The sequence below is a fragment of the Pyrgilauda ruficollis genome, unplaced genomic scaffold (genome assembly GCF_017590135.1).
Source record: "Pyrgilauda ruficollis isolate IOZ18807 unplaced genomic scaffold, ASM1759013v1 scaffold61, whole genome shotgun sequence".
In the NCBI taxonomy this organism is placed as follows: domain Eukaryota; kingdom Metazoa; phylum Chordata; class Aves; order Passeriformes; family Passeridae; genus Pyrgilauda; species Pyrgilauda ruficollis.
Window position 1 is genome coordinate 655511 of NW_024527822.1, and position 24724 is coordinate 680234.

Genomic DNA, 24724 nt, shown 5'->3' on the forward strand with positions numbered 1-24724 from the left:
GACACTACCGTGTGGATGGTTCAGGGCTCTTATACCAGCCCTGGTCGTGTTGTTTCAAAAAAATATATATATATAAGTGTGCATGGCGCATCTTTCGCGTGTGAAACCTCTGTCCCCACGCTCAGCGGCGATGGGCTGCACCGGGGGCTGAAACTCGGGCTAAAAACGGGAGTCCTAGAGGATCCCATCCATCCATCCATCCATCCATCCATCCATCCATCCATCCCTCCGACCGGGGCTCGGTTCCTCTGGCCATGGAGGAGCATACCCGGCTCCCGGCCGCAGGTGGAGCCCAGCCCGGCTCCGGAGCTGCGGAACCTCGGGTTTTAGCGAGACCCCGGTGTAAAACCCCCGAGAGCCGCTTCCTCCCGCACCGGGGCTGGCGCGCTCCGGCCGGCGTGCGGGGCACGCAGTGAGTGACTCGTTCTAGTGCTTTTAAAACAATTTAATATTATCCTTTCCCCTCCTCCCCCATCATTCTATCTATCCTTTTATTTCTTTCACTTACTTTTTTTTTTAATCTTTCTTTCTTTCTTTCTTTCTTTCTTTCTTTCTTTCTTTCTTTCTTTCTTTCTTTCTTTCTTTCTTTCTTTCTTTCTTTCTTTCTTTCTTTCTTTCTTTCTTTCTTTCTTTCTTTCTTTCTTTCTTTCTTTCTTTCTTTCTTTCTTTCTTTCTTTCTTTCTTTCTTTCTTTTCTTCTCTCTCTCTCTCTTCTCTCTCTTTCTGTATTTCTCTCTCTCTCTCTCTTCTCTCTCCCTTTCTTTCTCTTCTCTCTCTGTATTTCTCTCTCTCTTTCTCTCTTTCTCTTCTCTTCTTCCTTTCCCCCCCGTCTTTCCTTCCTCTCCACGCTTTTTGTCTCTCTCTCTCCCCCCACCCTCTGTCCCCGGTTCTCCCTTTCCCCCTGCGCTGTCCCTATCCCCCTGTCCCCGCTGTCCCCTCTGTCTGTCCCGGTCCCGTTCCCGCCGGGATGACCCCGGGGTGCCGCTAGGGGATGCCCTGGCTCAACGCAGCGCCCGCCGCGGCCGCCGACCCGCGGGCCCGCAGCCAATCAGCGCCGCCGGGGGCCGGCGGGGCGCGGGTTCGCAACCAATCAGCGAGGCCCGAGGCCGGCGCCCCAGTTCCTGCTGGTCGCCTATTGGCCCAGCTGCCGGGGGGGCGGGGCCGGGCGCGGCCCGGGGGTCCCGTCGGTGCCGGCCCCTCCCGCCCACCCGGGTCCCCAGCGGGGCAAGAAGGGTGAAAAAATACCCCCCTAAACCTCCCCAGATGGAGTGTACAAACGTGGCCGTGCTGTGCGCTTGTATCCTTAAATATAACAATAATTAATCCCTTCTGAGCCGCGCCGCTGCAGCTTTATTCCAGCGGGGAGCCCCCCGGTCCTACACCTGCCCGCACATCCCTGCTCCCGGGGGTCCCCAGCCCGCTGGCATCCCCCGGGTGTCCCCCTGAGAAGCCAACCCATCCCCTCCAATCACCATCCCTCCGGGCTGGCCACTCTCTGAGTTTCTGGGACAGCGGGAAAACTTAATTTCCCCCTTAAAAAAAAAAAAAAAAAAAAAAAAAAAAAGAAAAAAAAAAAAGAAAAATGTCAAAATAAATTTAGAAAAAGGGAGTGTGGAGGGGACGTGAAGAGAAGTTCGTGGCCGGGGGGTTCCCGCGGGGGCAGCGCGGGGGCGGCCGGAGCGCCCGGCCGGTCCCGGCTCAGGCTCCGCCTCCCCCGGGCTTATGACACTGGAACCTCCTTAAGTTGCGTCTCGCCACAGCTGTCTGTAAGCACTGAGCCGGCTGGCGCCATCCTGCTCCTTTCAGAAAGAATGCCTTCCCTGTAAAAAAAAAAAAAAAAAAAAAAAATAAGGGGGAGAGAGAGAGAGGAGGAAAAAAAGTAGGGAAAACAAAATAGTGCGAGCGAGCACACTCTGATCTGATCAAGCACTTTCAGCTTCATCCCTCCTGGGTCACATTCTGCTTCTCCACCAAGGTTTGTGCGGAATTTCTTGAGCAACTTGTCGCTTTTAAAATTTTTCTTTTTCCTCCCTCTCCCCACCCTCCTTTTTTCCTCGCTCCTTTCCTTTCACCCCCACTCTCTTCTCCCATGGCTTTACCCCTTCCCTCCCTTCTCTTTTCCCCCTGTTCCCCCCTTTCTCGGTTGCATAATAATTAATGAGCAATCAAAGTGACTCTGGGCTGCGCGGCAGCGAATGGCACAAGTTCTCACCGGCTTAAGCCACTGGAGCTTCTCAGGTGCAAATGAAACAAATAAAAAAATAAGCAAACAACCGCGACGACTAAAAAAAAAAAAAAAAAAAAAAAAAAGGAAAAAAAAGACAAAAGCCAAAAAAACCCCAAGGAAAAGTAAGAGCTGGGCGGCAGGAGCTGCTGGGCTGCGCTCCGAGCCGGCAGAGAGCGAAAGAGAAAGAGGCGCTGGGAGAGGTGGGTCCAGGGCAGAGCAGGCGCTTCCCAGGGATGGCTGCCGAGGGATGGGATGGGTTTGCTCCTGCCTAAAAAGTCAGGTGCTAAAGTTCAGAACTTCTCAAGTACGTGTTTCTCTCCCTGCCTCTCTCTCTCTCTCTCTCTCTCTCTCTGCTCCTTCCCTTTCCTCTTTCTCGTTACAGGTGATCAAAGAAGAGAAACATCTGCAACAGAGCGGAAGAAACGAGGGGATCTCGCTTCGTAGAGAAATTTTTCCCCCGAGATTTTTTTTTGTTTGTTTTCCCTTTTTTTCCTCCCTTTTAATTTTATTATTTCCCCCTTTTTTTTTTTTTTTTTTTTTTTTTTTTTCTTTTTTTGGAATCGATCGTTTATCACCAAACCCCCCTACTCCCTCCACTTCAAACCAAACCTAACCAGAAAACTCGCCGAGCACTTTTCCCCGCCCTGCGCTGCATAACTCCGGCAGCCTCTCCCGCTCCCATCTCAAGCCCTCCGCGCCTTGCTGAGGAGGAGGAGGAGGAGGAAGAGCAGCAGCGAGCGCGGAAGATGGAGGTCTCCACGGACCAGCCGCGGTGGGTGAGCCACCACCACCCGGCCGTGCTCAATGGGCAGCACCCGGACTCGCATCACCCCTCGCTTGGCCATACCTACATGGACCCCACGCAGTATCCTCTCGCCGAGGAAGTGGATGTACTTTTTAATATCGACGGACAAGGCAACCCCGTCCCGCCGTACTACGGCAACTCCGTGAGAGCCACGGTGCAGCGGTACCCCACGGCGCACCACGGTGAGTGTCCCCGCCGAGCCCCGGCCCCAGCGCCGCGCCCGGGGCTGCCCCGGGGCCGGGGGCTCCGCGCTGCCCCGAGCCCCCCGCTGCTGCCCGGCAGACCCTCTCCTGCCGGCGGGGAAGCTACGTCACGGGTGGATTTTGGGGTTGGCTTATTGGAAATAAATAAAAATTTAGGCTTCCTTCCTTCCTTTCACTTTCTTTTTTTTTTTCTTTTTTTCTTTTTTTTTTTGTTAAATTTTCTCTTTCTTTCTTTCTTTCTTTCTTTCTTTCTTTCTTTCTTTCTTTCTTTCTTTCTTCTCTTTCTCTTCTCTCTTTCTTCCCTCTTTCTTTTTCTTTCTCTCTCTCTTTTTCTTCCTCTCTTTCTCTTTTTCTTCCTCTCTTTCTCTTTTTCTTCCTCTCTTCCTCTCTTTCTCACTTTCTTTCATCCTCTCTTTTTATATCACATCCCTCTTCCCTCTCTCCTTTCCCTCTTGCTCTCTTTCCTTCTATTTCTTTCTTTTTCATCTTCCTCTTGACTTCCTCCTCTTGCTCCCTTCTCTTTCGCTTTGGTTTCTCCCCCCTCTCTTTAATTAGGCTAACAGTTAGTGTTTTCATACTGTGTTTGGTTTTTGCACGATTAAGCTGCTCTGGGGAAGCAAAGCAAGCTGGAGAGCAGGGGTGTGAAAATGACCCCGCTGTCCTCACGCTTGGGCTATTTAATTCGCACTTGGTGAGCTTGTTAGGCTTGGGACGAAAGTTTTGCACACATACCCAGGGCAGCACCATGGCGTGGGTTTAAAATAAGAAAGAAACTTTAAAAATACAGCCCGTGGTGTATTTAGGTAGCAGACCTGGTGTGTTGTCCTGAGGGTCCCGCAGGAAGGTGAATCCACAAAGTGAATCTTGTTCCTGGGTCACAGCTCTCAGAAAGGAGGTGAAATACCTGGGGCCGATGGGGCCCAGCTCCACGGAGGGATGAACACTTTGGTGCCATCTTTTATGAAGAAGTGGAGAGGTTCAGTATTTATAGCTGGAGTTTACCTGGATGGTTTAAAAAATAAGGAAAGAAATACAAAAAAAGAAAAAAAAAGGAGGGAAAAGAACAGAGCGTGGTTTGTGAAGCCGGACAGTGATCTCTGTCGTGGCAAAATCTAAATCCCCGAGGTTTACAGAGGAAATAACCCCAAAATCATGGAGAAAATGGGATGAGTGGAGTGGAGATGGAGCCGAGCGGGTTCAGGAGGCTGCTCCCAGCCTTCAGCAACTTGTTGAGTGCGAGCCTGCATTAGGCTCCGCTCAGTAGCTGCATTGTTCTGCTATTAGTCCCTTTAAAACAATTATTTTTAAGGATCAGCAGCCTTTGTCCTTTCTTTCTTTTCTTCCCTTTTCATTTTTTCCCCAATATATCAGCAGAAAGTGGAAATGCGGTCTCTCTGATCTAGCCTGAATATTATTTACTATGCTACTTCCTGGAGAAGATAATGAATCTTGACCCTTTCTATTCGTATAACCCACCTTCCCTTCCTTTTGAGCAGCGACTTTCAGTATTGTTCACGAGTGCCTGGTATGGTGAAAACCAGTCTGGAGCTTTTCTAGACACACAGGAGCTCCCCATGCAAACAAATGTGTCCACCCTGTAACTACCTGTGGCTCTATACATCGGTGTTTGCATCTCTCCTTCTGTATGTTTAGCAATCTCTATACACATATCACAATGCCTACAGAGGTTAAAGATCTCTAGGTGTCAGAGACTTTCCAGGGCTTTATCATCAGACACAAACTTGCTCCCTTCCAATTGAATAACTGTGTTTTCCGTCTTACAGCCATTCACCCAAGTTGCTGTGGATTTGGATAGATTTAATTCTCTTAGGATGTATTCTTCTATTTGTTTAGGAAGGGCCGAAAATAATTTAAAATATCAGGTACAAGCCATTAGGAACATTTATAACCAAAGGGAAAAAGATTTGACTGCAGAAATCTAGTGGATTTTTTTCCCCCCACAAAGTCCAGGTCTGTCTTTTAAAAGGCAAGTGAAGTGTCCCTTGTCACAAAAAGGGTATGGAGCATTTCTTTTGAGGTAGTTGGTACCCACTGTGTGTGCCATATCATCGCAAAAAAGCCAGCTAACATTTCGTGCAGTCTCATGGAAGAAGAAAAGACAAACTGAGTGTTTTGCGAAGTTTATCAACCCTGTTGCAAAGGTTATTGTCATGTCTGTGGGCATTTTCTGTCTTCTTCGTTTGACCAGAGAATTCCCAGGGTTTATAGCTCACGGCTCTGTTCGGGAAATCATTTTCCAGCTAAGGAAAAAAAAAAAATTTTCAAGTCGGGACTTGGCGATTTCACGCAGGATCTTTGCTTCAAAGTCTTCGTGGGATTGCCTGGAAAACGGAGAGAGTGAAGCAGAGCTCACCAAATCCCGTGTCACAGGGCTGGCATCCTGCTTGAAGGGTCCCGACCCCAAAACTCATTCCTCAACAGGACCAGAGCTGCCACCCCGTGCTCTTGTAGCTTTTAAAATTTAATTTTTAATGAACGGGGTTTCTCATCAGATGTAATTTTCCTTGTTCCCCCCAATGCTGATCTGTTTGGGAAGGACGAGGGGTGGTGGTGGGGGAAGCACGTCCCGGGACCCCCACGGGGGGCTTTGCCAGGGTGGCAGAGGGATTTGACCGACGTGTCTCCGTGTTTTCTCCGAGCAGGGAGCCAGGTGTGCCGTCCCCCGCTGCTGCACGGCTCGCTGCCCTGGCTGGACGGGAGCAAGGCGCTGAGCAGCCACCACAGCGCTTCCCCCTGGAACCTCAGCCCCTTCTCCAAGACTTCCATCCATCACAGCTCACCGGGACCCCTTTCCGTCTACCCACCCGCCTCCTCTTCCACTTTATCCGCCGGCCACTCCAGCCCGCACCTTTTCACCTTCCCGCCGACCCCTCCTAAAGATGTGTCCCCGGATCCGTCCATCTCCACCCCCGGCTCCACCGGCTCCACCCGGCAGGACGAGAAGGAATGCATCAAATACCAGGTGTCCCTGGCCGACACCATGAAGCTGGAGTCCTCTCACTCTCGGAGCAGCATGGCCTCTTTAGGAGGAGCCACCTCCTCCGCTCATCACCCCATCACTACCTACCCACCGTATGTCCCAGAATATGGCTCTGGACTTTTTCCCCCCAGTAGCCTCTTAGGAGGATCGCCAACCGGCTTTGGGTGTAAATCGCGACCAAAAGCACGGTCAAGCACAGGTAGGGCTTTTGGCTTCTTCATCCCCGTTGCTCGGGAGAGGAAGCTGAGGGGCGGAAAAGTGGGGGGCAAAGGGATGGGGCTGAGCCCCGCACGCAGGGACATGTGCTCCAGCATCCGTGTGATGAGCAGCAGGGGCTGAAGCCTCGTGGGGGACGCACACGACACTTCACCTTCCTCACAGATTGCTCTGCTAGGTTTATAACAAAATTCCCCCTTGTCCAGCCCTGGCTGGGGATAGAACCAGGCCCAGGAACCCAAAGCACCCACCCGGTGCCGCGGGGCTCCAGTCCCGGGGGCGACCCGGCCCCTCCAGCGCCCACGGTGCGCTCAGCTGCGGCGCCCGGGGAGGAAGCGAAACCGAGGGAACCGCAGCATTGGTGATCTCTCTGTATTTTAATAATGGTGCTAAATCCCGGCCAACTTCCCCCGCCCGCCCTCCGCCTCGCTCTTCCCAGGGCCTCTTCCCAAGCGGCGCCCGGGGATGCGGGGAGGGTTTTCCCCGGGGCGCTGCGGAGAGTTCGCCCACGCAGCCCCCAGCCCCAGCCAGCTCCGTGCCAGGGGGTTTGGATCACCCACAAGGAGAGTCCCCAAAAGTGTCCCCCCGGCCGCCTTTCCCGGGGGAAGCGGAGGGCCCCAGCTCTGTGCGCACCCGCGGAATGGGGTGCGAGGGGCTGCGCGGCTGTGGCTCCCGACGGCTGAACACGCCGGGCTTGGACCGGGTTTGTGTGCACGGAGGGCTGGGAGTGAGCCGAGGGGAGTGTGTTTGTGTGTAGAGGAAAGGGCGATTAGTCAAAACTCTTTTCCCCCCTTTAATTTTTTTTTTTTTCTTCTCTATTTTGTTTTTCCGAGGAGGCTGCTGCGGGGTTGCCTGGCATGAATGAGATCAGTTTTCAGGGTTTTTCCAGGGTGACATTTACTCTGTCTGTCTGAGCAGGGACTGTCTCTATTTAGCTGATATGTTTGAGCTAATCCAATTATTTTCAGACTGCTGCACGCGACAGTTGCATTGTTTATCCAGCGCCAGGAACTTTAATAGAGTCCGGATGCGGTTAGAGTGACAAAAAAACCCAGACCTGTATGTTTTGTACATGAAAGCAGGAGAGAGAGAGAGAGATGGGGTGAAACAAAAGAGAGGGACAGAGACTCAAACAGCCCGGGAGCGGCTGCCCCGTTTAACCGGAGGGGAACAAAACGACCTGGGTATTAACGGGACCGGCTCCCCGCCTGGCCCCAGTACGGACCGGGCGCTGTGTCCGGGGTAGGGACCGGTTTATTGTCGCCCCGGGCGGTGCTGAGCATCCCCCGGCCGCCCCGGCGCCCGCCGAGCCGCAGCTCCGGCCGGGGCACCCACCGGCTGCGCGGTATTTTCAAACCGTCTCGGCCCCCCTCCACCCTCCCCTCTTGTTTTCCTTTTGCCACTTTCTGTTACTTTACCTTCTAGAAAGACATCTGCGGTTCGTGATAAACCAACCCCAGCAGCAACACCTATTTTTTTTTTCTCTTTCTCTCTTTTTTTTTTTTTTTTTTTTTTTCACCTTTAGAAGTCGATCTTAGCAAGCTAGGACCTCTCAGACAAAGAGGGTTAGAGCTGGAGAAAAAGGAGGAAGGGGGTGATTCTGCAGGATAAAAGAGGGAGAAACGGGTGCAAATGTATTTTTTTTTTTGTTGTAGTTGCTGGGGAGGTGTGAGAGAAGAGGGGTTCAGTGAGAAGGCTCTGGAAAAACGGTTGCAGTTTGTGGTTAGGGCACGGATGCCTCTTGCTCGAAGGCAGCACGGGCTGGGGCAGCGGGGAGCCGGCTCTGTGCTGAGCTGGCTCGGCTCTGCTCTGCTCTGCCCCGCTGCTTTCAGGTGGGCCACAGCTGATGTTAGGTACCGAAAAACTTTGCCCACTAAACCAAAGAGGCAACAAAAAAACACTCAACCCTCTGAAAGTAGCTGAGAGGCAGGGTCTGCACCCTCCCAGCTCCCTCCTCCAAGCTGGGAACTGGTGGGCTGGGGGAGAGCTCCCGCTGCAGTAGCTAAGGAGAGGATAAAGAGGTGCCCAAAAAGAAGGAGAAGGAGTGAAAGAACTTACAAAGCAGGCTTGGGGCTGTTTGCTATCCCAGATAGCCAGGATGGACCATCAGGCTGCAGATGTGGTGGGGAAACCAGAGGGGTTTCTGAAAGTTTTGGGTGGTGGAGGCTTAATTTCGAATTAATCAATAGCAGATATTGTCGGAGTGGTTATGTATTGGCTGGAGCTGGGGAGATGTTTTGGGGATTGTCTGTGATTATTTTGGGGATCCTTGATGTGGCTTGACCTGAGGCCAGGGGAAGAGCCCTCCAGGCTCATGAACGCCCCTGGGAACTGGAAGAATGCTCAAGGAGTGACACTGGGGTCCTCATACACATCAGAAAGGGGGTCATGGACTTAAATTCCGTATCCAACATTTTGGGTGTAGAGGGCTGGAAGCTTCTTGCAAAGCCTGCCAAGGTTTTTCTGGTGCCTATGGAAACATGGGGTCTCCAGAGTTGTAGGAGCCCTTAATCCAAAGGTCAGGGGAAATTGTCAGCTCCCCCCACTTCCCCAAAGAGACCTGTGGGAGGAGTGAGAGCTTCTTTGGGGAGTCTCTTGAGCCACCATGGCATTAGGGTTGTCATTGTCACCATCCCTCTTCCTTGCTGCTGGGACACAGGCCTGATGCTGCCTGTGGAGCAGTGCTGGGGAGGAGAGCAGGATCAGAGCCCACCAGACTGTGCCAGGGACATCCTTCACTCGTGGCTTTGGACCCTTTTTTGGAAATCCTGAGCTTGGGGGGCACTGGCAGGGTCTGGCATGGCTGGGTCTCTGGGGAGGTTGTGGGGTTTTTTGGTGAGGGGGGGCTTTCCCCAGCCCCTTTTATCTCTGCTTTCCCTAAGTGAACCGTGTGCTCTCTTGTTTCCAGAAGGCAGGGAGTGTGTAAATTGTGGGGCTACCTCAACCCCTCTGTGGAGAAGAGACGGCACTGGGCACTATTTGTGTAACGCCTGTGGACTCTACCACAAAATGAACGGGCAGAACCGGCCCCTGATCAAGCCCAAGAGAAGACTGGTGAGTCTCCTTCTATTTTATTCTGTCTTCTTCTTCTGCAGCTTTTGCTTCCTATCTGCAGCTCAGGATGGACAGGGAACCTCAGCCAGCTCCCACTGGTCCCACTGTGTCCGAGGGCTGGGAGGGAGGGATGCTTGGGGAGATGGTCCCAGATGCTGTGGGCCTCCATTGTCTGATCCTCTTGCAAACTGCAAAACAGGCTTAAAAGTCAAGATCCAGGGCTTCTTGCAAATGAGAAGGGAGTTTCCAACTCCACACGGTGCTTCTGAATGGTGACCCGAGGACAGTGACATTTTCCAGGGCCTAAGGAGAGGACAATAATTTCCTAGTGGCCAAAGAGATTATCAGGAATACAGGATTTCTCCTGTGCTCTCCAAACTTCTGCCCTCCACTCTTTAATGTGTCTCTATCCCCCTTGGCTGGTGGTGTCATGGATCCCAGGTGTCACTGGGGTGTCACTGGTCCTGCAAAGAGCTGGAACCATCAGGTCCTGGTGCCAGTGGTACCTGGTGTGGTCATTTATGTCTGTGCCATCTGGGTCTCAAATGGTGTCACAAGGCCACAAGGCAGAGAGGATCACGAGCGTGCAAAGCCAAGAGTATGCCCATGCTACAGAAGCTGGAGGAAGATGAAATGTGTGGGTAACTGTTTGAAATAATAGTTACAAAACTGGTGACTGTTCTAAGCACAGGCAATACGTTACAGCATCCCCAGCGATCTGTTCATGCATTTCCCTGGAAGCCACAAAAAGGTCTGGAAGCTGTGGGCATGGCTAATAAATGTGTTAAAGTGTATTTGGCAAATAATCAGGCAGACCACAAGGGGAAAAAATATATCAAGTGGGGGAAAAAATTATGGTCCCTGCTTGGGAAGTTATTGAATGTTTCGAATCGAGGCACGTTTGGTTTTGTCAGGATTAAAGATGTGGAAAGGCTCCTGAGGGCTGCTCAAAATATGGAGGAAAAGTGGCCCTTTCCTCTCTGGAATTTCTGAGCTGATGGATGGATCTGGCCAGTTTGGTGAGGCTTGTGCCCGGCATGGCCAGAGCCCACAGGCAGGACAGGGCTGGTTCATTTGAGTTCCTCTTGAAGGTGCTCACAGCTCTTAGGTCGGGATCAGCTTCCTCACCTCTGAGGCACCCATAAAATTGTACCAGCTTTGTCCCCTCTGGCTCTGGGAAGCATTTGCAGGGCACATTCCCAGGAAGGGCTATGCTGTGAGGGGCACCAGCAATAGCTCTGTCTGGCAGTGTGAGTTTTGGGGAAGGTGTGGGTTTGCTCCTCTACCCTGCCAAACTTCCTGCGTGTGAAACCTCTCTGTGCCCTCCTATATGGGCTTTTCCCGTATAGGAAAATGTTTGTCTTTCTCATCTTTCACAGCCTTGTTAGAAAAGAGGAAAAGCTTTCTAGGGAGGGAAGTACAGGCTGGAATTTTGATTTTTTTGGGCAGCTCTCTTGTTCTCTTCTCCTCCTCCCCCCTGGCCCTTCTGTCTTAAACACACAGCCCTCGTTTTCTTTATTTTTTTTTTTTCCTCGTTCTCTCTCTATGTGTAAAGTTAACTTCCTAGGAAAAAGCTGCCGGATATCTGAGCCCTGGAGATAACTCCTAAACAACAGCTCCGTTTCCCCAGTCCAAACACACAGGAGCTTGAGCGTATCCAAACAAGCAGAGGGGGAGGCAGAATAGGAAAGCGGCTGGAAAGAGGGGGAGAGCTTTCAAAAAGTGTCTGATGGAACCACGAAAGAATGTCCCGAGTCACCCTGAGCCCGGCACATGTAAAATGAACTATATAAATAAATACATAGTAAAAGGTCATTCTTGAGGGAAAAAAAAAAAGAGGAAGAAAGAGAAGAAGTAAAGAGAGACCTTGTCTTGCGTTATCGCTCCAATCTTTGGGCATTTTAGTTAAAGTTACAAAAAGTTCCCCTTCTTTAAATGTGGCCTTTGCTAAATGTGAAATTTGATTTTTCTACTTCCCTCACCCCACCATCCTCCACCCCCCAGCACTGCCTGGGAAAAAGAAAAAAAAAAACGACAAACATCCCTAATGCTGTTTGCACCTATATTTATTTCCCTTGCTGACCTCTGGAAAAAAATTTAGTCAGAAGGCACCAGAGCTGGACTTGCATTTGCATTTTCTGTGCCTGGATGTGGACGTGCATGTAGCTGTGGCTTGACTGGATCTCTCCTGCTGTAAAGGCAGGCGGGCTGGGCAAGGCTGGGGATGGAGGCTCGGGGTGGGGATCCAGCTCCTTCCCTGTGCCACAAGTTTCCTGCCTGACCTCGGGCTGGTTTCATAGGCTCTGATCACAGCTGCGCTGAACCTAATGATAGGATTTGATGGGTGGGAGAGAGGAGGCAAAGAAATTCTTAGATGCTGAGAACACAGCCCAAGCCTTGTTAAATTCAATGGGTGTCTTTGTGAGGGTGTCCTTTAGGTGACAGGGATGAAGTCTTGCTGGCCGAGGGGGCTCAGACAGCTCTGCTTCATCTCGAGAGAGAAAGACCTGGAGATGTTGGCAGGGGAGTCAAGAACAGGCAGGTGGTACCACACCATCGCTGCCTAAAAAATCTTCAGCCCTCCTGGAGGACATTCGTGTTCTTGTCACAGGCAGTGGCAGCCCCTTCACTGCTGAGATGAAAATCTTTCTTTAGTTTTTTCTCCCATTCCCTGCCCATGCAGATGCAGAGCTCTCCGTTTCCAAGTCAAGCCAAGCTGGTTTTGGAAGGATTATAGCCAATTTCTCAGCAGGCCCATGCACATGCAATATTATTTTAGGAAAATGATGCTTGGAGCTTTGTGGGTAAATGCAGACATTGAAAATGCCCCTTAATTAAGCATCTTTATTAGTACTTGGTTCCTCCAACCTCCTCAATTTCACCTTTTCATCACTGCTAGCGCTTCTGAAGTTGTGTCTTTGCTCAGTGGCAGCTGTGGTCCTATAGATGATATGGGGCAGCTAATTAGTCATCCCATTACTGCCATGGCCAGGCCCCGAGTCGTTGATTAGCGTCAGTGGATGCCATTGCTGGAGCTTTACAATAGCGTTATTATTCATTGTTTCCTGCCCGCTGCCTCTGTCTCCGGTAGAAGTTGGTACAGCATAAAAGGTGTACCCTGGGACCGAAAGAGCTTAAAATACTCAGCTAATGATGCTGAATTTTTGCAAGTGAAACACAGTAGTTGGAAATAGTTTAAGAGAGGACGGTAGACGTTGTGATTTATTTGCTTATTTAATGTCAGAATTTGTTTGAAGGCAGCGAGGTGGTGACCAGGCGTGTCTTTTGAACGCGCTTGCTGTAAGAGAAATTACGGCGAGCGCTGTGTAGAAACCCCAAATATCTTCAAAGGGGATGTTTCCCCTGTGTGGGCTGAGCCAAATATCACTGGTTTTTAGAAATTTCCTTAGGCTTGATTTTTGGGCCTGATAAAAGCAAAGCTGCCACCAAGAGACTCAATCCAGCCTCGTGCCCCTCCAAGCCATGGGCGCCGAGTGTCAGGAGTTGGGGGGCAGAGAGCTGCAGACTCTTCTCCAGCTCTTTAGCGAGAACCTGGCTTTGCAAGCTGTTGTCTCCTTGCTGCCTTTGGAACAGACTCATTATTTCATTATCCTGGTGATTTTGAAGGGAGCCCAGTTTGGGTCCATGGTGTGGTCAGGAGGTGTGCGTGCATCAGTTTGTTGCTCTGCTCTTCGTGGTGGGATGCTTCGTCTTCTCTGCTGGCCCTGGGATTTTTCCGAGTCCCCAGCTCCTGCTGGTCACCAGCACAGAGAAGTTAGCTAAAGGCCTCCTTGGGACTGGCTTGGTTCGCAGTGGTTTATGGTCAGGCAAAATGGAACTGTCCCTATGGGCAGCCTGAGAGAGCCACTCGCTGTCAGATCAGCCACTCTGTGATGCTTCCTAGTGCTCATGGGCATTGTCTTATTTATTTTTTAGACAGTCCTTTTTGTCTAATTAAAAGAAAAAGAAAATCCTCCCCTATCTAAAGCAAAACCAACCCGTCCTCTCTCCACCTACGCCGCATTCAATTATGATTAAAATTGCAACATGACCTAACAAGAGTTGGTATTAACGCTAAGGCTGTGCCAGTGTCCATGTTTGCATTTTGGGTTTGTTGTACGGTATCCAAAGATGCGGTATTTTCTTTCTTTCTTTTTTTTTTTTCAATGTTGGATGTGCTACAGTGTGCGGCTGTGTGGGGTGAGGGGTAAATTTGAAACAGTAAGAGCACAAAAGAGAGCATTAAAGGCTCAGTTCTGCAAGGTGCCAAGCATTGCTATGATCTGGCAAATCGCTTAAGCACATGTTTTAACTTTAAGCACATGAGCAGTTCCATTGAAAGCAACGCATCGGGATGAAATCAGAGCTCTGGGACCATGTCATATTGATGAAGAATAGATAGGATGGGGATCTAAAGGTCTTTTTTTTTAGGAGCTGTAGGCATTTGCACACACGCAAGCATGCATACGCGCTCACACAGCAGTCTGAAAGCTCCTGTTCCTCCTTCAGAGGCAGAAGGACAATTTGTTTGCTAGAGTTACAGTTTTTAAATGCTAAGTACGAATTTATGCATGTGAAAGAAAGCAACTTTACTAAATTTGACTTTGCTAAGTCATTATCACAGCTAACAAAAAAAGCTTCTGTATACACTTTGCCACGTAGATTTTTTTTCTTGTTCCTACCCCTTTATGAAATGGTAAATTCTTCTTTCAGGCTTGTTACCAATCCTTAAATAAACATGAAGGTTTGGGCTGAGAAAAGGGTGTAATTAAAAAGTTGGGATTCTTGCTCTTTGCCACAGTGTTATTTCCGATCTGGAGCCTGTCTCCTTTGAAGCTGAGCTGAGTTTACGGGACCGGGCTGCGCTTGCGGTCGGACCTGGCGAGCAGCTGCCCACCCTGGTCTCACCCGCGCTCGCTGGAGCCGGAGTGACTCACGCCCTCGACTCCAGCAATTGTCAGTTCAGGCCCTGACTGCAGAATTAGACCCCTGGGGGGTCTGGGAGAATTAAGATGGAAAGACATGTTGGCATTTAAATAACATTTTCCCCTCTGGAATGGGCTGTGCCAGCGCTGCTAATTTTGATGAGTTCTATCAGAGGTTTAGCACTCACTTTTAGGATGCCCTTTGGCACCTGATTCAGTTCACATATAATTTGGGATTAAAGTACCTTGGGGATTTTTTTTCACAATTATTATTTGTTCTCACAAGTCAGTTTCTGGAGGCCTCTGCTGATGTGCGTCAGTCTTGCAGGGTTGATGTTTTCTTTCTCAGAAATTTTGCAGATTGCATTTTTTTTTTTTTTTTTTTTTTGACACTGGTGTTTTTCTCTTCCTCTCCTTCTCTTTCCCTCCTTCCCACAGTCTGCAGCCAGGAGGGCGGGCACGTCCTGTGCAAACTGTCAGACCACCACTACCACCCTGTGGAGGAGAAATGCCAACGGCGATCCCGTCTGTAATGCCTGTGGGCTCTACTACAAGCTGCACAATGTAAGTGTGACTGTAATACTCAATAATGGGGACTCATCTTTGGTGCTCAATGATCCAAACGCTTCCTTAACTTGAGGATTTCCAGTCTCGGGTGGTGCCGAGACTTCTGTTATCCCTTTGGAGACCTCGGGGTTTGGAGCGATGAGTCGTCAGCCTTTCAAATGTAGCCTATCCAACTTGAGGAGGTATAAAACAAGGCTGTCCATGGGTAATGTTAGAGCTTTTCCTTGCCTGAGCCAAGAAAGGAGGGGTGGATCAACACAGAGAGACATTATCTGCTGCTGATTGGGCTCACAGAGTTGGAAAAGACAACACACTGTCCTGCAAGCCGATACCCCTCCTATGCGTAGCTTGGTTCCTCCAGCAAATACAAACTCTGGAAAAAAAGAAATATGTGCCAGAAACTATTTAGATCATTCTTGGGTTTGTGGCTGCCTTTGTGCTGTCCCCAGAGATGATTTATTTAGGCCCTGTGTTCGTGCTGGTTGATGCAAATGAGTCCAAAACCAAAAAAGGACTTGATTTAGTTAGCGGGTTGCAGAGTCTGCTCAACCTGTGATGTGAATTTCAAAGCATCTGTCATGGAAGGGAAGGAGAAATTAAATGAAATGAAATGGCTGGCAGATTTAATCTAATATCTCCATGCAAAGCCAGCTTGCAGGAACCAGGGATATGTGCCCCAGGCAAAGAGCTAAAGGGACCTGAAAAGTCTTCTACTGAATAATACTGCTAATAAAGGAGACTTAAGGCTACTCCTGTTTCTCTCATTCCACTTGTGGCATTAGAATAATTATTATGTCAAAAGAAGGAAAAGACTTCCAATGTCTCTGCTTTGATATATATTTTTTTCCACTAGTGGTTGATTGCTCTGTGTTTGGTTTGGAAATCTGGGGCTATGTTTTGCCTTTATGTCCACCCATGGAAACACATCAAAGACATATCGGGTTTCATGGGGCATCCAACCCTTGTGGTATCTCAGTCCCTTCCATTTGTTATTTCAAACTGTTTGGTTTCTTAGGATGAGTAAACAAGTTTGGATTAAGTAGAAAAAAACCCCAACAAACAACCAGGCTAATTTTTCACCTGTTTCAGGGAAGGCATCTCTCTTGGAAAAAAGGAAACTGTGTTTACCTTTTAGTGGGCAGGTGTCTCAGCACGCTTTGAGTCTCATGTAGCAAGTAAAGCTTGTCATCAAACTCTCAGTGTGACCACTGCAAACACACTGGGTTGGACCCAGCATGAAAACTCTCAGAATATCATGAGAAAATATTCTGTTTGCTATTTCCTTGGCAAGAAGGGATCAAGGTCAGCCAGCTTCACTGAGCAGGGGATATATGGTGGTGCTCTGTTTCCATTTTGGCCTTATAGCCACCAGTGGTAGGACTTAAATAATTTAGTTTGGGAAATCTCAAGGAGCTGCTCCTCCTGTAGCCAGCAAAGCCCTTTGAAGAAAACAGGCTCTTCTCAGCTGGTGCTGGTGGATGCTTGTGTTTCAATGGGGTGACTTCTACCCTTGAATAGGTCCTCCCCATGCCTGCAAAAGATGGCAGGATGATGAGTTACGATGTGTCTGATTCCATTGTAGACATCTGACTGGAGAAATCTCCTCCTGGAGTGTTTAGAATGGTGTCTCAGTGCTGAGGTTCTCCAGAAATATGCCTGCAAGAGCTTATCCTTTTATTTTTTGCACTAACACTGCAAACCTAGTTGGCCTGAATTGACCTCTAGATCCAGTATTTAGGGAAACGCCGATCCAGCTGTGAAATTTGTGACATGGGGCAGGCCTTGAGCATATTGGAACCATTTTCATATTCATTAAAAACTCCAACAGCTGCTTAAAAGCTCAGCACAGCTACTTACCAAAGTCAAGTAGTATCTTGCCTTATGAGCAACGCCATTAATAGATCCTGCTTAAAAGAAACCCCCAGAGGACTGAGCTCCTGCGTGCAGCAAAATAACCAGGATACGAAAATCCAGATATGAATTAAAAAAATAAATTCTTAAAGTATTTACTATTTAGTATTTAGTAAAGTATGTACTTTAGTTATGACTGTGGTGAGAAGTGTGGTCCTGCTCCCTGTGTGTATATTATCTCCTGATTTCCATCAGGAGAGGGGTCAGAAATAGAGGGGCTGATTGTAGCATGTCCTTCCCAAGCAGCTGTCAGCATGGGTGTTGTGCCATTGCCAGTGGAAGGTCTTTGGATGCTTGGAAGTTGACTTAACCCTGTTTCAGGCTAGGCTGTAACAAATTCCTGTCTGCTGTTTTATCCACTCCCCCTCCCCTTTTTTTCTTTTCTTTGGGTTTAATAAAATTTTCTGGGACCTTAACATCATTAGGCTGTTTTAATGGATTGATCTGCAGTTGAAACTTACCCAGATTTTATGTCCACACTGGGAACGATTGCAGTGAAAAGCCGAATTTTTTTCCATGGTGTTAATTTTTTCATGGAGCTATATCAGTTTGTTTTACTGTTGATTCCCACAGCTTAAGCAAACCCATTTGTCAGTAGGATATAAGCAATAACCATAATAGTCTTGGGGTGCATTTAGTGAAGCTGTTGGCATTCCTCCCACTGACTTCAACAAGAGCCGTCTCCATTAACACCAGTATTAACAATGACTAATATTTCACATTGATACGGTGCCTTTCATCCCGTGGCATCCCAGAGTGCTTTCTAAGATACAGCCAGCCTGGAAGATTAACCCAACGTTGTAATGACTATGTCTGAAGGATAAATCCACTTCAGTGACAGGACCTTATTGAGGTCAATGGCAAAATCCCATTGTCTTCAGCCAGAGCAAGACCAGACCTATAATGGTTAAGACTTTCCCCTGGATTTCATCTGTTGAATATGGGGTTCTCATCCTTGTTATTTTAGTCCTTAGAAGTGGGATGAGCCTTTGCACACTTCAGGGATGGGTGGGAGAGCACCTTGCTCTCTGGAGGTGTACAGCAGGCTGGCCTGGGCCTGTAGAAGAGAGTGATTTGTCATTATTTTTGGTAAAATTAGTCAGAAAAAGCCCCTTTCACAATACCTTAAAGCAGGCCTATGTGTCCCGAGAGCAGAGCAGTCAGTATTTTGCATATGATAAAACAAAGAGCATAATTCCTGCCCATAATTAATTGGCTCCATCTGAAATTAATGAATTTCATATACATGCGTTGGGCTGGTTTAATTTTAATTTAGCATGTGTTTGTCATTTTTATCAGAATGAATTTTCACGGAGAAGGTCTTCCCTCCGGGTTTTTCATTTCTCTACCCCAGAAACAGAGATGGGTCCTTGGCTTTGATGTTTTGGGGACCTCTTTTACCCTGCTGTGACTGGTCTTTGAAGTCACTGGAAAAAATTTCCAGCTTGCTGCTTTGATTCTACTGGTTCCTGACATTTATCTGAGTCTTTATCTGTTTGGCTCTTGGCTTAGTTACCTGCTCGTAGTGTGAGGCCATTTACTCTGGGATGATGTGGCCAGCCCACAGCTTGCATGGCAGCTCTGACCCCAGCTGTGGGCTGGCCGTGGCTTTGTCACCATCCTGGTGACACAGAGCTGGTGTTCCCATGCTCGAGTTTCATGTCAAATCATGGCCTGGGCCATCCTGTTCTTAGAGATTGAATGAAGCAGGAGAGATGTTGCTTTGGGGAAGTGTTCAGTGTCCTGTGGGACATGAAACCAAGCAAGGGTCAGGAGCCTATGCTTTTTCCAAGCATAGAACAGCCCCAGTCCCACCACCAGGCTGATGTTACTTGGCCACAACCAGCTCCCAAGCTTGCAGCTTTACTGCTTCAACTGGAAATTGGTTCTGGCTGCCCCTGAGCCTTTGTGTTGTGATAGAGATCCTCATTTGAAGCTGTGTGTGCCTCCCCAAATCTGAGCTGGATTTGTCAGGGATTGGCACTTCCTGGCCTCCTCTGATGCTTCTGCCTGGTGGGGCTCACCTGGGAATTCTTCCTGGCTTTGAACCTGGGCGACACATCCCTGTTAAAAACTTAAAACAGGCCAGGCAAAACTTTCCAATCTCAGTCTGGAGCAAAGGACCATCCTTGTGTGTGCATCCTCATTCCTTCAGTGAGGACAGAAAGCCAGGGAAGTGGGTTATGATGTGTTTGGAACCCACGACATTTTAAATTTTGCTTGCTTCTGCTGCAGGGCTCTTGTTGGGCTGATCATGGGCAGATTCTTCCTTCCTACCTTTAGCTGTTGGCAAGCAGGGCTGCTCTCTTCATCTCCCTTTATCCAGAGGCAGAGGAATCCGCCTTTTATTCACCCATTTTTAGATGAGGTGAAGGCTTTTGTCACTGCTGGTAAAAAGAGTCTGGAGTCACAAATTCAGACTGGAATGACAAACTCTGGGATGCCTAAACAAGAGATGAGCCTGGTCCTTCCTCTCCCCATAATTCCATCTTTACATGTAACAGAGAGCTATTTTATCCTGGCCTCCGTAGGGAGAAAAATCCAGGAATGATTCTCATGCTGTGAAAAGGGAGCAGAAAGGGGCTGAGGAGCAACAAGTGAAACTTTGCTGTGATCTGGAAGAAGGGAATGCTTTGTTCCTTGCGCTAAGTTAAGGTCTTACAGACAAAGAGTTGCTCAGAATCTTTGCAGGGACATCGTGTCATTGTCCTTCACAGATTCTGGTGGACTGTGGATCAATTTTTTCTCCCTTTTGCAGAATGTCCATCAGCACCATCATGTGCTCACATTTATTATGAAAAATGGTTCAGCCTCAGGGTGATTTGCTGCCTTCTGCTATAGGTGAAATCCTGCAGAGGAGCCAGAGCAAGACCCATTTACATTATCAAGCCTGGATTTTTAAGGTTGTTTAGGAACATTGGAAGCATAAATCCCTTCCCAAGTGTGGTTTGTGGGAGTTTCATGTCACCTGTGCTAGTGCATGTTGTGATGCTGGCTGTCTGTTCAGTATAGAATGACAAAATTATGGAATACTCTGAGTTGGAAGAGATGCACTAGAATCATCAAAGTCCAACCCCTGGCCCTGAACAAGACAGCCTCAAGTAATAAGAATAATAAGAGTTTTTTACAGGGTGTACAACAGATCTTTTGCTACCATTTCCTAATCCTGATGAATGCATGTATGATAATTTCTGCTGTGTAGTTTCAGGAGGAGAATTTAATGTTTATTTTCCCTACAGATACGTTTGTATACATGTAGAAAACGCTTTGCTGGTCAGCAGAGATACCTGTTTCAGCCTCCCTAAAAAAACCTGGAAGCCTTTAGAAATAAAATCAGATTAGCTAAAGAAAACCGGAAAGAATGATCAGAGCAAAATCTTTGGAAAGAAGAAAAATAAGACAAAAACCCCGTTCCTTTTGTGGAGAGTTGCCCAGCTTCCTAATGGAGCTGTGAAAGCCTGAGACCCCTCACAGCACTGAAATCCCAGCAGTTCTTGCTGCTAATGGTTTTAGATCAGACAGGAAGCCTCAGGGTGAGACAGTGTCTGTGGGGAATATTTCCAGGAGGTAATGATTGGTTTCATACCTAAACACAGTGCAATTACCTAATGTGCAGATAGTTGAAATTTTTCAGCTGCTGTGAATTATTCGGGTGTGTTTTGCTCCTGTGTGGCTCTGCCAGCAATTTTCTGTCGTCTTGTCTTCAGAAATTTCAACTGACCTTGGGATTTCCTGGAGGGATCTGAATTTTGGGATGGAAGTGGAGAGACTGGGTAGCACATGGTGTGTGCAGGGGAGGAGGGGGGCTGTGACCAGCTGGTCCTACTGGGCTGGGGCATGGGGTACACAGATCCCACGGTGATCTGGGGAGAAGGGATGGAAGCACAAAAAAAATAATTGATTTTTGTTTAGATTAACAGACCCCTGACTATGAAGAAAGAAGGAATTCAGACCAGAAACCGAAAGATGTCTAGCAAATCCAAAAAGTGCAAAAAGGTCCATGACAACCTCGAAGACTTTCCCAAGAGCAGCTCCTTTAACCCCGCCGCCCTCTCCAGACACATGTCCTCCATCAGCCACATTTCACCCTTCAGTCACTCCAGCCACATGCTGACCACACCGACACCGATGCATCCTCCATCCAGCCTCTCCTTCGGACCTCACCACCCCTCCAGTATGGTCACTGCCATGGGTTAGCAAGAGACTCCCCTGCTGAATGCTTACAGTCTCAAAATGAGATTTACTTTATATACTACTTGCATTTTTGCAGGCGTGTGGTTATGGGTCTGACGTCCCGAATCAAATGGGAGAGGGGGAAAAAAAAAAGAATTAAAAAAAAATTAAAAAAAAAAAAAAAAGGTTATTTGAAGGCGTAAGAGAGAGAAAAAAAATTAAAAATGCAGAAAAAAACTACAAAAAGCACAAAAAAGGAAAAAAAAAGAAAAAAAGAGAAAAAAGAGTAAAAAAAAAGTTTTAAAAAAGTGATGTTTGCCACTTTTTAAAGGAACTCACTATGGCGTCTATGTATTCTTACCCACTGAATCTGGATACCATTTGTGAATAAGCCATTCAGAACTTGCATTCCCTATTGGACAGGATCTCTAGTGCTGTGAAAAAATAAAATAAAATAAAATAAAAAACGCTGAACATTGCATATAACTTATATTGTAAGAAATATGTACATTTGAGGAAGACTTTATTGCATCTGAGGAGCTGTAAAGAAAAAGGCATGAAGGACTCCGAGAGATTTTTTTTAAAGGAAAAGAAAAAAAAAAAAAAGAAGATGGGAGGACAATTTAAAAACCAGAAAAACAAACAATGCAGACCAAGAGGAAACGTGGTCTTATGAACAAATGGACCAACTGCCAGTCATGTCTTCTCCTTTTATTTTATTTTTATTTCATTTTTTTTTCGGTTGGTTTTTATTTTGGTTTCTTTTTTTTTTTTTCGTTTCCGGGGAGGGGGAGGGGGCTGGCTAGAACGGTTTTGATGATGCATTAACTAACTAACTAACTAAATAACTAAATAAATAAAACCTGTAGGGAGATCATTCATTTTGGGCCACGGGCCCTTTGCATAGGAGGTACCAATGGTGTCAGGCAATCAGTGTTAACATGCGGACATTGCCAACAAGGGGGTTTCAGATAGCCATTCTCCAGGTCTATACGCATTGTGAACAAGTTCCTGTAATTGTTGTTTGTATGTATAATTCAACGCACCAAAATAAGAAAGATGTAGATTTATTTCATCCTATTATACAGACTGAATGGTTGTACAAATTTATTTACTGCTAGTGATAAGACCTGCTCTTTTTTTTTTTTTTTTTTTTTTTGGAGAATAAACTAGATTAAATTCTGTTGACTTAACAGTGTTTTGTGCTTGGGGGTGGGAAAAGGAATATTTTTCTTTCTTTATTAATTTTTCTTAACATTTGTTTGGATGGTATTTATGACATAGTTACCACGGGTACGGGAATGTCTGTCTCTGCGCTCATGCTGACAGCCAAAGCAATGTTTGCAGTGGCTTGATAAAAAAAAAGATAAATCACAGAACAAAGGAAAAAAAACCCTCAAAAAATAAATGGACTGCATGTTAGTGTAACCCCACTGTCCGGTGTGTGCTCCCTGTCCCTTGAACCGCAGCCCAGCGTCTGCCCCTGCGTGGTTTCGGGCTCCCAGGTGGGATGGGTCCCTTTGGGTCTCGGGCAACCACGACCAAACTGGTGTTGAGGACAATTTGGGGCTGGGATAAGTGCAAAGGTTCAGCAAGGTCCTTATGATCCAGGCTGCTTTTGAAAAAAGAAAAGGTTTTGGACAGGAGCTGGAAAAGCACATTCTGCTCTGTCTCGTGGGGTACTCAGTGATAGATCAAACAAGTGACAGCTGAGATCTTGATGTGAAATCAGGATGGATCAGATCTGTCCATCTCTTGGAGGAATGGGCAGAATCCGTTATGAAAAGCTGGATTTGATGAGAGAGGAAAATTCACAAAAATTCAAAGTCCATTAGCCAGTCCGGTCCTGTAAGAACTCTCTTTGAAACAGTGCAATTTTAATTAACATTACTATTGATAAAGCAGAGTTTGGCTCTCATTGTTTCATTTCTGGTGGTTTAATCCTTAGGAATCCATCCTTCTTTTAGTTTTTAGAGTTTACTCATCCAGCTTCTTTATGCTATTACAAGGGTTGGGAATCCACCTTCCAAACGAAGGGTTAAACTTCTTATCAAACCACTCCATTTGCTGGAGATTTAAGTGCAGTGTGATAAGACAGAGGTTACCAAGGCTGTGAGAAAATGCTTGAAAAATCCCAAACAAAAATACAACCCCAAAATGTAAAAAACCTCAACAGACGTGACCTGCAAATTATTTTTATATTTTTAATGCTGAGTGAAATATTTCACCCAGAAATATGTGCACCCCTGCCTTTCAGTGCCAGGTGGATGGAAAAATATCATCATGTCTGTCACAGCTGTTTGAACCCACTTTGTCTGGAGGGAGGGGTAACAGTGGCATGGTCTAATCTGCTGCAGGATGGTTCACACGAGGGAGGGTGTTGCATGCAAGGAATAAAACAGTCCAAAACTTTCAGGATGATTATACAGAGGTCAGATAGTTGGTGATTTGGGAATGGGGGAGGAGGGACAGAAGGTTGACCTTCATTTGGGCTCTTTCTCCCCTGTTTCAAAATGAACCTGGATAAAGTATATCTGCCATAAAGGAGGACTTGGCAGATGGAAGTGGAACAGGCAGTAATCGTTTTGTAATGTTGTATAGTCTCTCCTTTCTTCTCTGTTGACAAAAATGTGTAAAAAAAATCAGAACAAATGGTACACATTTAAAATCTTATGTTAATCACCTTTCTGCTTTCTCAATGAATATTTTAAGCATAAAGAATAAATGTCGAAATAAAACAGAGTGAAGAATTACCAAGATGCAAATGGAGATCTTGTTGGCTCCTAATTAATCATCTGTGAACTATAAAGCTATTTTCAATTAGCCTGACAAATCAGAGGAAATAATCATCTTTGCTGATATTAAGCTTGAGAGATTATTATTTTTTAATTCGCAATGCTACAACCTTTCCCTCCTTTCACTCATCAACAGATTGCAGTTAGACTAAAATATTGATTCCAGGACCTCAGCAATGGCAAAAAATAGAGGAGGATTTGCAAGACGAAATTTTGCAGTCAGCAATTATTGTGGGTTTTTTTTTTTTTTTTCATTTGCTTTAGATGGAGCTGGCTCCTGAGTTTCTCTCTCTAAGTCTTTTTTCCTCAAAAGTTTTTGAAATACCTTCTTGCAGTTTCCTTCTGATGTTGTTTCACAGGTCTTAGGGGCATTGAGTGAAATGAAGCAGGATTGGGGCCAGCCCAGAGAATGAGCATCCTGTAAAGGACACAAATGGAGACACTCTGTCTGCATATTCTCTAGGAAATATATACATTTTGTCTAGAGACTTCTTACATCAATTATCTTATATTTCAATGTCAGGAGGAGGATGAACAGAATCCCTAAGATCACATCCCCCCAACTACCACATAAGATGCTAAAGTAACATTAGTGTTCTATCAATTTCTCAATTAATTTTTTTTTCTTAAATTGTGTTCTCTTTGAGCAAATTTTAATGTCTTGAAGGGTTTTGTTTGTGTGTTTGTGCTTGTGCTTTACATTTGCTTTGTTTTGTTTGCTTGGGTGGACTTTTATTCCTTCTTTTCTTCCTTCTGATGACTAAAATCTGGTTTACAGAACAGGCTGAGAGCTGTTGTTCTTGGGCAAACACCTTGTGAATGGCCACTCTGCCTTTCTTCATTGCTTT

At 47.0% G+C, this 24724-nt stretch overlaps 1 protein-coding gene across 3 annotated transcripts; it reads left to right on the top strand.

Moving 5' to 3' along the window:
- Window positions 1-1633: 1633 nt before the first annotated feature.
- GATA3 (GATA binding protein 3) lies at window positions 1634-21672 on the top strand. 3 transcript variants are annotated; one of them, XM_041483798.1, is made up of 6 exons: window positions 1634-1974; window positions 2844-3213; window positions 5898-6434; window positions 9360-9505; window positions 14869-14994; window positions 20821-21672. In XM_041483798.1, the coding sequence occupies exons 2-6, from the start codon at window positions 2973-2975 to the stop codon at window positions 21103-21105; spliced, it is 1335 nt and encodes a 444-aa protein (XP_041339732.1). In that variant the 5' UTR covers window positions 1634-1974; window positions 2844-2972; the 3' UTR covers window positions 21106-21672. The 3 variants fall into 3 exon arrangements, with proteins under 3 accessions (XP_041339732.1, XP_041339730.1, XP_041339733.1); XM_041483796.1 differs by lacking the exon at window positions 1634-1974 and having other exon boundaries at window positions 2757-3213; XM_041483799.1 differs by lacking the exon at window positions 1634-1974 and having other exon boundaries at window positions 2757-3213; window positions 9363-9505.
- Window positions 21673-24724: the final 3052 nt, after the last annotated feature.

Bases quoted from the DNA above. Each gene is read 5' to 3' on its own strand.
- GATA3 (XM_041483798.1), top strand. From the start codon at position 2,973: ATGGAGGTCTCCACGGACCAGCCGCGGTGGGTGAGCCACCACCACCCG. The intron at 3,214-5,897 runs GTGAGTGTCCCC...TTCTCCGAGCAG, and splicing joins GTACCCCACGGCGCACCACG to GGAGCCAGGTGTGCCGTCCC. The intron at 14,995-20,820 runs GTAAGTGTGACT...ATTTTTGTTTAG, and splicing joins TCTACTACAAGCTGCACAAT to ATTAACAGACCCCTGACTAT.